General features: G+C 42.4%; 1 protein-coding gene across 1 annotated transcript in view; it reads left to right on the top strand.

The window, feature by feature from the left end:
* Positions 1–17,685, top strand: part of LOC121281438 (glutamate receptor ionotropic, delta-2-like) — a 448,441-nt gene that overhangs the window by 390,322 nt on the left and 40,434 nt on the right. Inside the window, exon 14 of the mRNA XM_041194383.1 lies at positions 14,006–14,172. Within this exon, the coding sequence (XP_041050317.1) occupies positions 14,006–14,172 (167 nt within the window). The remainder of the gene's footprint in view (positions 1–14,005; positions 14,173–17,685) is intronic.

A 17,685-nucleotide genomic window follows, 5' to 3' on the forward strand; every position in this document is an offset into this window, starting at 1 on the left:
CAAGGATGGACATGTGGGCATGAGAGCATGCCCCCTTAAACCAGCTTATATTTCACCTCTTTTCTATTTTTACTTAGTTCTGTTGAAGAGTCATACGGACTCGAAACGTTAACTGTGCTCCTCTCCATAGATGCTGCCAGACCTGCTGAGTTTTTCCAGGTATTTTTATTTTTGTTTTAGAAGCATTCCATCCTCATTGTCTGAGATCTATTTGCAACATCAAGTGCCAGAACAAACTCCCCAGCACCGAGGTTCTTGCTCATCAGAGCTCAATCTCACTGGGTCAGTCATGTCGTTCACGCATATCAAAGGCAGTATGGGAATCCACACCATAGGACATCCCAGACTTTGATATAAAGACAATCTGAAAGCTTGCAAGCTGGATCACAATACGTGGGGAAAAACAACCTTGGAGAGACCCACATGTAGAAGTCTCCATCATCAAGTGGTTTCAACATTTGTGGAGAACAGAGTGAAGCACCTCCAGGATAAGCGAACATGGCACAATGCCAATGCCTCCATCCATCCTTCCAACACTGACTTCATATGCAGTATTTACAATCACTCATGCAAATTGAGACTTGGTCTAATGTCAGACATGAGTTTACATCAAAGTGGACTATAAACATTTATTTTCTGAACATTCATCCATCAAGTGACAGGAAAATCCATCATCAATAAAAGGAGCCATATGGCTACATCTGGGATAACCTTTCCAGACATATCCAGAACGTACTGGGCAACCATGATGAAATTAAGGATTTAGTAAGTAACAGGAGTCGTCAGAACCTCATTTGTATACCCAAGAGAGCAGTCCCTTTGATGTCACAAGAAAAGAATGAGTGCATTTTTAAAATTCATTCATGGGATGTGGGCTTCGCTGACTGGACTAGCATTTATTGCCCATCCCTAGTTGTCCTTGAGAAGATGGTGGTGAGCTGCCTTCTTGAACTGCTTCAATACATGTGGTGTAGGTACACCCATAGTGCTGCTAGGAAGAGAGTTCCAGGATTTTGATCCATCGACAGTGAAGGAACAGTGATATATTTCTAGGTCACGATGGTGCGTGATTTGGAGGGCAACTTCCAGGTGGTGGTGTTCTCATCTACCTGCTGCCCTTGTTCTTCTAGGTGGTAGTGGTCGTGGTTTTGGAAGGTGCTATCAAAGCAGCATTGGTGAATTCCTGCAGTGTATCTTGTAGATGGTACACACTGCTGCTACTGTGTGTCGGCGGTGGAAGGAGTGAATGTTTGTGGATGTGGTGCCAATCAAGTGGACTGCTTTGTCTTGGACGGTGTCAAGCTTCTTGAGTGTTGTGGGAGCTGCACTCATCCAGGCAAGTGGGGAGTATTCCATCACACTCATGACTTGTGCCTTGTAGATGGTGGACAGGCTTTGGGGAGTCAGGAGGTGAGTTACCCTTCACACATTTCATAGCCTCTGACCTGCTCTTGTAGCCACAGTATTTAGATGGTTAGCCCAGTTTAGTTTCTAGTCAATGGTAGCCCCCAGGATGTTGATAGTGGGGGATTCAGTGATGGTAATGGCATTGAACATCAAGGGACAATGGTTGGATTTTCTCTTGTTGGAGATGGTCATTACTTGACACTAGTGTGGCATGAATGTTACTTGCCACTTGTCAGCCTAAGCCTGGATATTGTCCAGGCCTTGCTGCATTTGGACATAGAATGCTTCAATATCTGAGGAGCCGCAGATGGTGCTGAATATTGTGCAATCATCAGCGAACATTCCCACTCCTGAACTTATGACAGAAGGAAGTCATTGATGAAGCAGCTGAAGATGGTTGGGCCAAGAACACTACCCTGAGGAATTCCTGCAGTGATGTCCTGGAGCTGAAATGACTGACCTCCAACAACTACAACCATCTTCCTTTGTGGTAGGTATGACTCCAACCAGCGGTGAGTTTTCCCCCTGATTCCCATTGACCCCAGTTTTGCTGGGGCTCCTTGATGCCACACTCTATCAAATGCTACCTTGATGTCAAGGGCAGTAGCTCTCATCTCACCTCCAGAGTTCAGCTCTTTTGTCTATGATTGAACCAAGGCTGTAATGAGGTCAGGAGCTGAGTGGCCCTGGTGGAACCCAAACTGGGCACCAGTGGGCAGGTTATTGATAAGCAAAGTGCCGCTTGATAGCTCCGTTGATGACCCCTTCCATTACTTTACTGATGATCGAGAGTGGACCGATGGGGCAGTCATTGGCCAAGTTGGATTTGTCCTGGATTTTGTGCACAGGATATACCTGGGCAATTTTCCTCACAGCCAGGTAGATGACAGTGTTGTAGATGTACTGGAGCAGCTTGGCTAGGGGCGCGGCAAGTTCTGGAGCACAAGTCTTCAATACTATTGCTGAAATATTGTCAGGGCCCATAGCCTTTGCAGTATCTAGTGCCTTCAGCCATTTCTTGATATCATGTGCAGTGAATTGAATTGGTTGAAGTTTGGCATCTGTGATGCTGGGGATCTGCGGAGGAGGCTGAGATGGATCATCCACTCGGCACTTCTGGCTGAAGATTGTAGCGAATGCTGGGCTCCTCCATCACTGAGGATGGAGATATTTGTGGAGCCCCCTCCTCCAGTGATTTGTTTAATTGTCCACCAGCATTCACGACTAGATGTGGCAAGACTGCAGAGCTTAGATCTGATCCGTTGGTTCTGGGGCCGCTTTGCATTGTCTATCACTTACTGCTTATGCTATTTGGCATGCAAGTAGGCCTGTGTTATAGCCTCACCAGGTTGACATCTCATTTTTAGGTATGCCTGATGTGGCTACTGACATACCCTCCTGCACTCTTCATTGAACCAGGGTTGATCCCCTGGCTTGATGGTAATGGTAGACTGTGGGGGGGGGTATGCCGTGCCATGAGGTTATAGATTGTGTTCAAGTACAATTTTGCTGCTGCCGATGGCCCTCAGCGCCTCATGGATGCCCAGGTTTGAGTTGCTAGATCAGTTCGAAATTTATCCCATTTAGCACGGTGGTAATGCCACACAACACAGTGGAGGGTATCCTCAATGTGAAGCCGGTATTTCGTCACCACCATGACTGTACAGTTGTCACTTCTACCGATACTGTCATGGACAGATGCACCTGCGGCAGGCAGGTTGGTGAGTATAAGGTCAAGTATGTTTTTCCCTCTTGTTGGTTCCCTCACCACCTGCCACAGACACACTCTAGCAGCTATGTCCTTTAGGACTCAGCCAGCTCAGTCAGTAGTGGTGCTACCGAGCCACTCTTGGTGGTGGACTTTGAAGCCCCCCACCTAGAGTACATTCTTCACCCTTGCCATCCTCAGTGCTTCCTCCAAGTGGTGTTCAACATGGAGGAGCACTGTTTCATCAGCTGAGGGAGGGCATTACATGGTAATCAGCAGGAGGTTTCCTTGCCCATGTTTGACCTGATGCCATGAGAGTTCATGGGGTCCAGAGTCAATGTTGAGGACTCCCAGGGCAAATCCCTCCCAACCATATACCACTGTGCCGCCACCTCTGCTTAGTCTATCCTGCCGGTGGGACAGGACATACCCAGGGATGGTGATGGTGGTGCCTGGGTCATACCATGAGGATGACTATGTCAGGCTGTTACTTGACTAGTCTGTGAGACAGCTCTCCCAATTTTGGCACTAGCTCTCAGATGTTAATAAGGAGGATTTTGCAGGGTCGACTGAAATTGCCCTTGTCGTTTCCAGTGCCTAGGTCGATGCCGGGTGGTCCATCCGGTTTCATTCTTTTTTTGTGACTTTTTAGCAGTTTATTGCAACTGAGTGGCTTGCTAGGCCATTTCAGAGGGCAGTTAAGAGTCAACCACATTGCTGTGGGTCTGGAGTCACATGTAGATCAGACCAGATATGGATGACAGATTTCCTTTCCTAAAGGACATTAATGAACCAGATGGGTTTTTACAACAGTTAACAATGGTTATATGATTATCATCAGACTTTTAATTACAGATTTTTTCTTGGTTTATAAATGAGTAACATTTCCTGATAATCCAATGTTTTCTTGCTGTTAGTTGCTGCCCTGTAGAAAAGTGATGCGGTCTCACCTTGGCAATGAATGCAACAATGACCAAATGTATGCAGTGGTTTACTGCAGAGTGGCTAATCCGACAGATATCACTTGAGGCAATTTAAAGGAGCTAATTACATTTAAATTGACGACAGCCATAACTTTTATTGCCCCCTTTTACTACACTCAGCTGGTTTGGTGTCTAACTGCAGGGAATGGCAAAGTTTCAAAATTTCTTCTTTGGTGAAGCATAAACAGCAACAGTTCCTTAGACACACATAAATATCTGCAGTGTTGTCTGTACACACATCTCCTTGATTGGACCCAATGCATTCAGCCTGTTTTGACTGCAGGTGCACCTGTCTGTACTCATCTTTGGAACTCTTCCCCATTCTGAATTATCCTAAGGGCGAACAGCACTTCCTAAAGGAATGATCATCCTGTGCAGTGTGGGTTATTTTCATTCAGAAGGTGTCCATTTTTTAAGTAAACGAAAAAAACAGCAGTAACCTTTAAATTGGCCACCAGATGCACCTAAAAAGGGGAAATAAAAACCAACTATCAAGGCAAAAAAGTAAAACTCCACTGTCACGTTCAAAACAAGGTCAGACAGACCCATGACAAAAACTTCTATTCTGAAGACAAAGAGGTCATTTAGGAAATCTGACCATTGCTTACATGTGCACAATGATGACATGGCATTCAGCAATGATATCACTGAGGACAGCACAGGTAACAGCTCGAGGTCCTGTCAACCCCTGGGCAATCAACATAAGACTGTGTAACACCACCAAAAGCAGTGCTATGCAAACAAACTTTTATCCCATAGTAGGCTGCATTTTACGTGGCGCTGCCAAGCGTCTTTTCAGCAAGGGGCACGTAAATGGGCAGGTGCGCACCCCACCATATTCCCAACTACCCTGGAACTCACCCCTTATTACATTGCTGGGGGAGGTGGGGCATAGTGTTGGACAGATGCCAAAATCGACAGACTACCCACCATATTTAAATAGGCAATCAAGAGTCAATTAGGCTTGTTACCAAGCTGATTGACCCTGATAATACCTTGCCCATGCTACAAAACCTTTGGTACGGGCTTGGCCTAAATAGCCAAGTGGTTATGGTACTGGGTTTGTAACCTCAAGAGTTCAAATCTCACAATGGCAAACTATGAAACAATGTTCCAACAAGAAATGATTGGTATTCAGGCCTGTACCCCAATTTCATGCTTGGCCTAAATAGCCAAGTGGTTATGGTACTGGGTTTGTAACCCCAAGATCAGGAGTTCAAATCTCACAATGGCAAACTATGAAACAATGTAACTTCATCTGAAACAGATGGAAACATGTTTACTCAAAAGAGTATCAAGAGTTCAAATCTCACAATGGCAAACTATGAAACAATGTAACTTCATCTGAATTGGAACAGATGGAAACGGGTTTGTACTCGAAAGAGTTACAAAACCTTTGGTACGGGCTTGGCCTAAATAGCCAAGTGGTTATGGTACTGGGTTTGTAATCCCAAGATCAAGAGTTCAAATCTCACAATGGCAAACTATGAAACAATGGAACTTCATCTGAAACAGATGGACACGGGTTTGTGCTCGAAAGAGTTACATCTTCTGCTTGGCCTAAATAGCCAAGTGGTTATGGTACTGGGCTTGTAACCCCAAGCTCAAGAGTTCAAATCTCACAATGGCAAACTATGAAACAATGTAACTTCATCTGAATAGGAACAGATGGAAACGGGTTTGTACTCGAAAGAGTTACAAAACCTTTGGTGTAGGTAGTTGGGCAGGAGTGGGCAGCTCGATTTTTTAAAAAATAAATTCTGCAAAGGGCAGGAAGGAAGTGGGGGGGTGGTTTCTATCTTTGGGGGCTGTCGTTTGTGGAACGGGTGGGTGGCCCCCCACCTTTCTTCTCGCCTGCAGCCTTTAACCCACCAACCCTCCCCACTTCCCTTCCTAACCTGCCCGAACCCTTTCCGACCAGGAGATGGATTTACCTGTTGCTGGGGATGCATTGCTCCTCCTTCTTGCTCCTCTTCATAGATCTGGCAGGACTCACTAATGTGCTCTTTGTGCTACTGGGACTGATGGAGGTGCTGGCCAATCGGATTGGCCGGCAGCTCTTAAGGGCAGGACTTCCTCCCCTGTAGGGCAGGAGAGAGGCAGTGGCATAGTGGTATTGCTACTGGGCTAGTTATCCAGAGACCCAGTGTAGTGCTTTGGGCACCAGGTTCAAATCCCACCATGCAGATGATGGAATTTGAATTAAAAAAAAAAATCTGGAACTAAAAGAGTAATGATCATGAAATAATTGTTGATTGTCATAAAAACCCATCTGGTTCAATAATGCCCTTTAGTGAAGGAAAACTGCCATCCTTACCTGGTCTAGCCTACATGTGACTCCAGACACACAGCAATGAGATCACTGAAATGGCCTAGCCCACCATGTGGACTGCAGCAGCTCAAGAAGGCAGCTCACCACCATCTTCTCAAGTGCAATTGGGGATGAGCAATAAATGCTGGTCCAGCCAGCAATGCCCACATCCTATGAATGGATAATAAAAAGTCCCACTCGGCCCTTGTTTAACCTGCCAGAAGCCTGTTACGGCTGCAGGGTGAGCCAGCACGGAGTGGTTCAGCTTCACACGGACTTTGCTTCCGGTGGGGGCAAGCAATCCAACTCCCCACCAACCCCCCCTGCCCCACCCCTAGTCCAAGTCATATTAAGCCCAGTGTTTTATGTACAACCATAAAAAAAATGTTGAGATGAAAACCCTGAGGTAATTAGCATATTTTCAAATATTTAATGAGACATGCTTATCCCAGCTTTTATGATTCTATTGGGAGTGGACAAGGGAGTGGGATTAGTTTAGGGTTGCTCTGGATGAATTACTGTTGTGTGTTGTAAACTACAATGTTTCAGTGGATCTGTGTTTCCATTTTTGGAGAGGTAAGAATCTTCAGAAAGGTGGAGGGAGGGTAGCTTGATGCAGTTTCTCATTGTTAGCGTTGCCCAACAAATTCTTGTTACAAAATGTTTTTAAAAGTTTGTTTGAGCTTTATATTTGCCCAAAGATTGGTTGTCAATTGCCCACAATTTATTTTTGACTATGTAGCTTCTATTAAACCATTGCATTTCTACAAATTGCATCTAATGCCTTCCCCCATTTCTGCAACATTTATCTTTTCTACAAAATGAACACATGGATGAATAGCCCATTACTATGACAACAACATCAACTGAGATGAATATAATGCAGTAAACATAGTAAAACATCCCAAGGCATTTTGCAGGAGCATTATGACCCCAAACCAAAGAAATATTGGACAGATGAGCAAAAGCTTTGTCAATGTGATGTCACATCTTTGTTTACTCTGGTCTCCTCTGTTTACTTTTTTCACTCATATTATCAATCTGTAGAAAATGTTACTCCCAATATTTGCCCTGCTCTTATGCCTTACTTTGGTTTGACAGTCTACCATGAATGCCTTGTTAGTATAAATTACACTTTTGTGAATATAAGCACATTTATGTAATTTTCCCTGTGAAAGGAAAATGTGCAAGATAGCAATGCAAGTTGAAACAGCAACATATTTAAATTCTACAGTTTTCCTGACAGTGGGGAATTTGCTGTCACCTCAGTGGTAGTAATCTTACAGGCATTTTACATGAAAATGTGTTCATTTTGTAGAAAAGATAAATGTTGCAGAAATGGGGGAAGGCATTAGATGCAATTTGTAGAAATGCAATGGTTTAATGGAAGCTACATAATCAAAACTAAATTGTGGGCAATTGACAACCAATCTTTGGGCAAATATAAAGCTCAAACAAACTTTTTAAAACATTTTGTAACAAGAATTTGTTGGGCAACGTAAGACCAGCTAACAATGAGAAACTGCATCAAGCTACCCTCCCTCCACCTTTCTGATGATAATGTTGGTAAAGCAGAGAATTGTATAAGTTTTCTATTGAAGCTCTGGAGGGAGTGCAAGTGTCTGAGGTTGGCCTAACACCTCAGACAGGAGTAAACTGTCATATGCCATTTCTTCCCAATTCTCCTTGGAACAGCATCAAATAACTTTGATCAACCTCTGTTAATACATGTACAAGCTGTACAACAAACAAATATAACACCTGTAATTAGTTTAGTGATAGCCCCTAGCTAATAGTAGTTTACAGTATCTATATCTTTTGACTGATTAGCGTTGAAGTAGATAGCCGACATACACTGTAATATCCAGATCTGATACTACATAGCAAGCGTGTACTGCCCGTACATAGTCTATGGCACAGCACTTGCTCAGCAATGTAAGCTTTTCTGCTGTGTGCAGAATTTAAGCAAAAATGTATCATACCTAAAAATTAAGAACACCAGTTGAAAATAGAAAATGCAGGATTTTTTTTGTTAGGAGTGCAGTTGGAACAGAATGCCAACATTGGTGGTAGAATGGGAAATTCTGATGGATTTTTAAGGAGCAAATGGGACACTGTGTTGTTAGAAATGCATCAAGGGCATGTTGTGGATAGGTAACCGAATGGACCAAAGGTCTTCTCTTATCTGAAACTGTTACCATCCATTCTTGATTCTAATAATCCATCTCATGTATCTCAATGGAAGAGTAATGAAAACCTGGTTCATCAAGTGCCCATATATATCCACCAATGTGGGATTCCATGAATGTAAAACTGCATATCTGGATCTGTATTGATGAACAGACTCAAAATGAGCAGCAGATTTAGCTAAATTAGCAGAACCAGAATTTCAGGCAGGAAGAACGTCCTTGTGAGACACCACTGCAGTCACAATTTCTAGAAAGTATTGAGGAAAACAATGATGATCAGTCATAATAAATTAATTGGATTTTGTGTTCCTTATCAAATTCTTGGGGGTTTGGTACAGAAGTATCACATGGGTTCATAGAATCTCGATAATATGAGATCATAATTTACTATAGGTTAAATTAAGTTCAGCTCACCAACTATATATTTGCCCCTTTAGCAAGAACGGAATCCACAATAGGGAACAAAAACAGAAAATGCTGGAAAAACTCAGCAGGTCTAGCAGCATCTGTGGAGAGAGAAACAGAGTTAATGTTTGGAGTCCGTATGACACTTCTTCAGAGCGTCATATGTTCTCGAAATGTTAACTCTGTTTCTCTCTCCACAGATGCTGCTAGGCCTGCTGAGTTTTTCCAGTATTTTCTGTTTTTGTTTCAGATTTCCAGCAGCTGTAGCATTTTATTTTTATCCACAATAAGGTAGTCAAATGTAGTTTAATTGTACAAATATGCACTTATTTTAATATTGTTATAGCATTCTATGCCACACCTGGAGCAACTGAACCGAAATGTTTCACTAGTCAAACTGAGCTATTTTCTGCTGGTTAGACTTCCCCTTTCATATTCCTTCTGAATATTGCCACATTTGCCTCAGACTCTGGCTAGCCCTTCACTGCAAAGCGTACACATTTGGCTTGACTACTATGGAGCTCTGCTGACCTTAGCTGTAATGTCTGAGCCTAGCTAGGTGGATTTTTACAGGTAGACAGCACCACTGCTTTGACTAATAAGGACAATACTCAATCCTTTCTCTAATTCAAAAAGTGCAAACAATGAAGTACACAAGCAGAGACAGAACTAATCCATTGAAAGAATTGGTTCAATTTGGTGATGTTTTTCACTGTTTGTGATACAAGGAAAGGAAAAGAGAGGGCAATGAATCCACCAACTTTTCCAGTGAGCAGGGAAGTGATAAGAGGATTAGTTTGTTGGTCCATGTGGGAAGAACATATAGGCTACTGCATATATACTGCTATCTATTGTGAGAAATCACTGGTATTTTGGCTTTGAGGCTCCACCCTTGCACATTTTTAATGCTGTTCAGGGCCATGTGGAATCCAGCAGTAGTATAAAATGAATGCTGTTTTCCAATGAGGTTTAGGAAAGCAAATGGATCTTTTCTGTCAGTGTATGAGCAGCTGTATGCATCACAGAGTTAGTCAGAGCCTTCAGCATTTCTATTTCTTTAATCAAACTAGACAGTGAGTTTGACCGTGGACTATTATTATTACGTGCCTCAGATAAGATTTGTATCTACTTGTGAGTTTATCCGGAATAAATTGAATGATATTTCAGAACCAAGCTAGTTGACTGCATATTGAAGGAGCTAGAAAAAAGCTATTAATCACAGAATTAATACTGTAAATAGCAAGCAATAGATTGCAAAATTATCTATGAAAATGGATGATGCTTTCAAAGTAAATTACTGAAATAAAAATTATCTGGAGCCATGAAATGCTGACTGGATAAATGGTTTCCACTGTTTTTAGCTTTACAATTAAGTATTAGGAACGAATGGATTCCAACTAAATGAATGGGGCTATGAATTTTGGTGCAGAATATGTTTACTTCTGATGTAAATGTATTGTGAGGGAAAAGAACAAAACATCATTAGTCAGTGCCATTTGTGATAATCTCTGTCAAATCAAAGGATTCAAAATTCAGTGTTTTACCAAATAAAGTGTTTATGATCAGTTCAGTTATTAATACTATTACCGTGGCTCAAAAATTATTTCCACAAAACATTGTACAAAAAATCAATCCCATATATATCTACCTAATTTATGTAAGATGATACAATCCAGATTTTCCTGTATTGCAGTATATCGTTAGACGAGCATAGGTTAAGGGCACACCTTAAAGGCTCTATGTTGCTCCCCTAGTTCAGTGTCACATTCAGGATGGATTTCTAATAGCATTTACCATTGTTGTATTTGGTTTTAATGTGTGTAATTAATGGCATTCAAAATGTCGTGAAATCATTATTATGAAACTATTTGCAATTGCTGTAGCTCCTGCTGAGTTTTGGAAAGCAGATGAAAAGCTCTTCATTAATGAAAATAACACTGCTATTTATATCTACAGAGCTGTCAGAAGTAACAATGTTACCTTTGCTTTAACAAGACAGTGAGTTAAAGTCTGATTTCTTGTCACTTATATCAAAGCCATTGTTCCGGTATCACTACATTAATCTGTCGGGAGTTAGTAAGCAGGGAAAGTGTTATTATTTGCAAAAAAAAACTGAACATTTTGGCCTTCCAAGAAAGCTATCTAATTAAAATGTTAATTGTTGAACTAATAAAAATGGCAAGTACTCAAGCTTGGAGGGCCCAGGCAGCTGCAGGCTTGGTGGCCAGTAGTGAAGCATTTAAAATCGCAGATGTTTACAAGATCAGAATTGAATGAGCACAGAGGTATCAAAGGTTTGTGGGGCTAGAGAGATAAGGGGCTGGGTTTGCCTGTCCTGACAGGGGAAAAAACTGTGCCGGGTGGGCAGAAAAAGAGGCGGGCAGGTCCCGCATGCAGAAGTCCTACCCCCATTCTCATCACCGGCAATTTTTAGCAGCGGTGGAAAGAGGGCAGGGTCGTGATGCCGCATACAGCATATCCTGAACTTGCTGGCTCCAGTGCAGGACCGAGCATTTTAGACCCTCTGCAATTTTGAATCAGGTCAGCTTCTGAAGGTGACATGGTTCATGCCAGCTCAGAGCTGTCATAAACCATGGGGACCCCTAGTCTGGAGTTGGGAACCTTTTAATAGGCAAGTTCAAAAGGTATTGTCAACTTCACATGTCAACATGTAATGCTGTATGATTAGTTAAATATATAATTTAATACAGTGATTGATGATAGGACTTTGATCTTAAAAGGTGAGTGACCATTAAATTGACCAGCATTGTGAAAGTGGAAAAGTCTTCACGTACATTAGAGTACATTATCCAATGGATAAATGCTCAACTGCATTGCACAGTATTGATATTCAGATTTGACTGTGTCAGTTGTCCCCTGAAATTTAACCGTTCAATTGTTAGTTTAGACATTTGTTCCTCTCCTCTAAAGCTTGAACATATGGCTGATCTATTTTAATGACTTAAAAGGTTTTAATGTATTCAGCTTTGGAGGTTTTGTCAACACAGTTGTGCAACAGAATTTCATTATGCATCCTTGGCTGAGATCAAAACCCATAAGTGTATCCAGCTCTAAACGGGCTGTTGATACAGCTTTCAAGGGCACTGAGAGTATGCTTATCTTGACATTTTTATGACCACTTAACAGGATTATTTTTTGAAGTGGATTTTGGATGACTTTGTTTATCTTGAGAGTACTTCCCAGTGTTACTTTAGGGCTCAGAAGTTCAGTACATGGTGGACACTGGGTGAGTGGGCATGAGGGATATGGAGGGGAAGGGGCCATGGGTGGGGGCATGAAGCCATCATCTGCCAAACTGATCTGATGTCTCAGTGAATGGAGGGTCTTTTAACCTGCCCGCCTCAGCATCTGCCTATCTCCGTTTCCACATCTGTCTTGCTTTGGAAGACTGACTCCAGCTTGGCCCCAACTCTGTGGGCCGAAAATCCAGCGGGCAGCCACTCAGCAGGTGGGATTACAATGTCGAGAAATATCCCAATTCCCACCTCAAAAGGGATAATCAAACCCAAGGAGTGGTGAGGCCATGTAGAGATTTGAAAACAAGGACAAAATTTTCAAAATCAAAGTCAATGAGTGTCAGCGAGAATAGGATGACTGATAAATGGGAATTTATGCAGTGTAGAATATGGGATGCCAGCCAGCAGAGCATTAGAGTGGCCAAGTCTAGAAGTAATAAAATTATGGCTGAGGATTTCAGCAGTAGATCGACTGAAGTAATGGCCAAGTTAGGTGACGTTAAAGAGGTTGTAGGACGGGCTTAGTGATGGTGCAGAGAAGGGGTTGAGCTTACTTCACAGGATCAAATATGACTCCAAGTTCGCAAACATCTTGGTTCAAGCCTCAGACAGTTGGAGGAGTCAGGGAGATGATGGTGATATAGATCTGAGCCTCTTCAGTGTATTTATGGAAACTGATGTGTTTTCAAATGACGTCACTGGGGGGCAGCATATAGTTGTTAAATAGAAGGAGGCCAAAGAAAGTTCTTTTAGGTGCATCAGAGGTAACTGTATAGGATCAGGATGAGAATTCATTGCAGATGATCCTCTGGATATGATTAGATATATAAGAATGGAACAAAGTGAATGCATTCCCACCTAGCTACATGACAGTGAGGAAGTGTTGGAGGAGGATGGTGTGATCAACAATGCCAAAGGGTCCAAACAGTTGGGTAGGACAAAGACACGTAGTTTACCTTTGTCACGGTCACATAGGATGTCATTTGTGTCTTTGATAAGAGCCGTATCAGTACCGTGGCATGGACAGAAACCTGACCAGAGGAATTCAAACATGGAGTTGCAGGAAAGGTGAGCACAGATTTGGGAGGCAACAGCACATTCAAGGACTTTGGAGAATCTGTAAGGAAATGAAAATGCATCAGCTTCCAAACCCACAACCTCCACCACCTAGAAGAAGGGTAGCAGGTGAGTGGGAACACCACCATCTGCGAATTCACCTCCAAGCCACACACCATCCTGACTTGGAACTATATCACCGTTCCTTCAGTGTCACTGGGTCAAAACTCTGGAACTCCCTCCCTAACAGCACTTGGATGTACCTATCCCACACGGACTGCAGCGGTTCAAGAAGGCAGCTCACAGCCATTTTCTCAAGGGCAGTTAGGGCTGGGCAATAAATGCTGGCCTGGCCAGTGATGCCCTCATCCTGTGAACGAATAAATAAAAATCATTGCACTGCTGATACACTAAATAGTGTAACATGTCTTAAAAATATGGACCCTGACATTCCCATTGTATCAGCTCATGCACGTTTTCAATAGTCTAAAATTTGAAAATTAGTTATGAACCATAAATTTTAAGCAAGGAATTCAAAATATCAGGACCATTTTTAAAATATATTTGAGTGTAAATAAAAAGATATTGATTGATACAGTTAGTACTTTCCTGTTTCATTTGTTTTTGAAAACTAAATAGAGAGCTAGCGTATGAAAAATCCATATAGTAACATGCTTTCATATTTTAAGGTAAAATCTGGAAATTATGCATTCATCTGGGATGTTGCAGCACTAGAATATATTGTGGAGAATGAACCTGACTGCACCCTTGTCACAGCAAGGAATTCTAAAGTCGATAGAGGTTATGGCATTGCTCTTCAAGATGGCAGCACTTACAGGGATATTTTTTCACACAGGTATGTCATTTATGATTCAAATGTAATCGTTTTGAATACTGCTGTGTACTTCTTGGTATCTAAAAATACACCAAGTAACATTCTGCAGTAGCTTTAATTATTTAAAATAGTTGTGGTGCTACTCAACTTATGTTATGCAACACACAATATGTTATTTTTTTACTTGCAGTATTAACGGAAATGGATATGCAGCAGTTAGAATACCAGGTTACTTAAGTCCATAATGGTGAGACTCAATTGCTTTCTCAATTTCAACTGCCTGGAGGCTTTCACATTGAGTCTACCAAAAGCTGATTTATATTTTTTTTAATTGCAAGTATATGAGCATCATGGAGAACCATGAGGGAACAGATTGTTAGTTAAGCACTTGATTCAAGCTGACCTCCCAAAAAAAACAAAAATATTGGCACTAATAATGTTCATCAGCGAATATAGGAGTGAACTCATGTTGGGGCTCCATGACAAAACATATTGAAGAAACTTATGCTCACCTAATCAGTTGCATTAAGCAGAAAACTAGGCTTTTTTCTCCCCTCTGCATCAAAGATGTTTTTGCCGAATTTTACTATAGCAAATATCTAGCAAACCACATCCCCTCAAGTTTTACAGGGCTCCCCAGAAATACATGTATCAAAAGCACCGGAAAAATGCAGGAAGAAATAAATTCAGGTTGATTTTTTTGAATTTCAGAAGTCTGTTCTATCGCAAAATTACCAGCTTATCATGATATAGATTATCTTGGTTAGCAGCACACGCTGCCCTTCCTGCATCATCAGTAACATGGGGCAGCATTTTCCCGTCAGCGACCGGAGGAGGGAGGGTGGGGCCCGCTCGCCGACACAGGGAGGGTGGGGCCCGCTCGCCGACACATTAAATGATGCGCAGGGACGTCGGGCGGGCGTCCCAACATCACCGTGCGTCATTTAGATTTTCAGTTCAGCGGGCACACAGCCAACTCGGCTGCGCGCCCGCCAAATTGTCAAAGGCCTATTAATGCCATTTAAAACCTAATTAACTCAATTTAATGAGCTGCCCGTCCGACCTTAAGGTTGGCGGGCAGGCAAAAAGCCCAGGCGGCTTTCACATTTTTCATCAAACCTCATCCACTGGCAGGATGAGGTTTCATGAAGTGTTTTAAAATCTAATAAAAATGTATACATTTATTCTTTGACATGTTCCAGCTCAGGTCACACTGTCACATGAGGGGACATGTTTTAAAAGTTTTAAAAACCTTTATTTAAAAGTTTAACACAAACAAATCTCCCTGAGGCACCACCATGCGCAAAAGTGTGCAGGGACCCACTCAGGGAATTCCCCCCCTTCGCCCGCACGTGGAGCGCTCAGCGATTCTGGGCGTGCGTCATGATGGGCGGGCCTTAATTGGCCCACCCACATAAAATGGCAGCATGGACCCGATTGGGGGCACCGATCAGGTTCGCGCCCGCCCACCCCCACATAACCCCCCCAACGGGTGGAAATTTCTGGCCATGAAGTAAACATAGCAACACTAATACTGTGTTTGGCATAAATAATGACTGCCTTTCCCTTTTGAAGGGAACGTTAGAAACGAGAGGGAGATTAAGGACGTTATATTTGCATTTGTGGCTGTTAGGAATGAGTTTTAGCTTTAAGTTTGATTTGTATTTCTGTATTGATGTGTTAAGAAAGGAGGAACTTGAGTTTTGGTTTCACTTTAAAATATTGTAATGAGGTTTTTATGACTTGTGATAGGAAGTTAGAACAAACACAAGGTAGAAAAAAACTTTGCTGTTGGGTGCAGAGAGAGGGACCCACAGAGACAGAGAAAAGCAGAAAAGTAGTTTTAGTTCAGTTGAAACCAGAGCCAGGAGGAACTGGACAGGAGAGGGAACTGCAGAAAGCAGAGCTCCCATAAGAACAGGAGAAGGTCCCAGAAAGCAGGGAGTGGAAAAAAAAGAAAGTCCCAAGAAGACCTTCTAGTCAAAAGGAAAGAACAGGAATCTGGAAAAATTCATGTCAAGTGAAGTTAAGAGTGAACAGCAGAGAGGAAGGCATGAAGCTTAAAGGGAGAAAGCCACAGGACACAGACTTAAAGCAAAGTAGGCTTGTAAGAAGCCAGAAGATCCAAGGAGACAGCCAAAGGTTGACTCCTTACTACAGACATGTGAAGCAGTGGTGTTCTGTTGGCATGGCTGAGTATCTGAAAGAGTGCGTGGAAGGCAAAGCTTGAATGCATGTGGTGATCCAGGGAAGAGGAACATTGGTAATAGAGTTGGACCCTTGTGGAAGGCGCCCGAGAGAAAGCGTCATTTGGGAAAAGATTCCAAAGCGGGTTCCTTGAGAGCGGAGATTGGAAAACCTCATGTGAAAGAAGGAGTTCAGTGAGGCCGGATGAGGGATCCGTAGCATCTGTTTGGGGTGGCATCTGTCACTTGATTTCAAAGAGTGGTGTGCCTGACCACAGGTTGCCTATTGGTTTACGTGGACTGTGTACTTACTATGAACATGATAACTTTTGCAATTTATGTTATCCTTACTAATCTGTATATATCTGTAAAGGCATAGTTGTGGGTGAAGGAGTATTGTAATATAGTTGATCTTTTCTTGTTTAATAAGTGTTTTATTCTTTTGTTAAAATTTCATTGGCTGACTCCTATGACTCTGTTCAGCAACCACTTTTCATGTTTCTAAACAAAAAATAAAGGTTAGGATCTTATCAAGCTGGTTTCCAGCCTGGGATCTGAATTGTCCAGTAGTAACATCATAACCGGAGGTCCAGGTAGAAAATGCTATTAAGAAGGATTCTGGATTTTATACTTGGGCTATTGAATACAGAGGAAAGAGAATTGCACTTGGAGTATTTCATGCAGCTCTTGGCACCCCACTGTAGAAAGAATATTAAGCCAATGGTTTCAAAGTATAAACAGTGAAAGATTGTGCCCAACAGAAACATAGGCCAGCATTTTCTGTGTGTAATATGACACGATCTGCTCCGCAAATTAGCCCACCCTGCACGGATCGTGAGTGGCAGTGCTGAGTGCTAACCTGTGCAGGCAGGGGGAGGAGGGAGAGCAGGCCTGGCGTGCAGTTCGCATATGCACGTGAAAGAGCACTTCAATCTCTCTGAGACATGGAGCTGCATCAGGGAGATTGAAACACTTTTTTAAAAAATTAATAAAGACAATAAAAATTTAACGAAACATGTCCCCCATGTGACTGTGTCACATGAGATTGGACATGTCGTTACTGTCAAAAGGAAGTTTTAATTTAATTTGTATTAGCTTTAGGAAACCTTATCCCACTCGTGGATGAGGTTTCCTAAAAAATGTAAAGGCCACTTGGCCTTTTCGCCTGCCCGGCAACCATTAGGTTGGACGGACAGCGTAAATTTGAAGTTAGCTCGTTAATGGCCTTCATAGGCCTTTCAATTATCGGCGGATGCGCAGTCGACTCCAGCGTGCAGCCGCCAAATGAAATATCGTGCGAGTGCATGATAGTGCCGGGACGCACGCCCAACGTCATCATGTGGCATAT

This window comes from Carcharodon carcharias, chromosome 8 (assembly GCF_017639515.1).
Source record: "Carcharodon carcharias isolate sCarCar2 chromosome 8, sCarCar2.pri, whole genome shotgun sequence".
In the NCBI taxonomy this organism is placed as follows: domain Eukaryota; kingdom Metazoa; phylum Chordata; class Chondrichthyes; order Lamniformes; family Lamnidae; genus Carcharodon; species Carcharodon carcharias.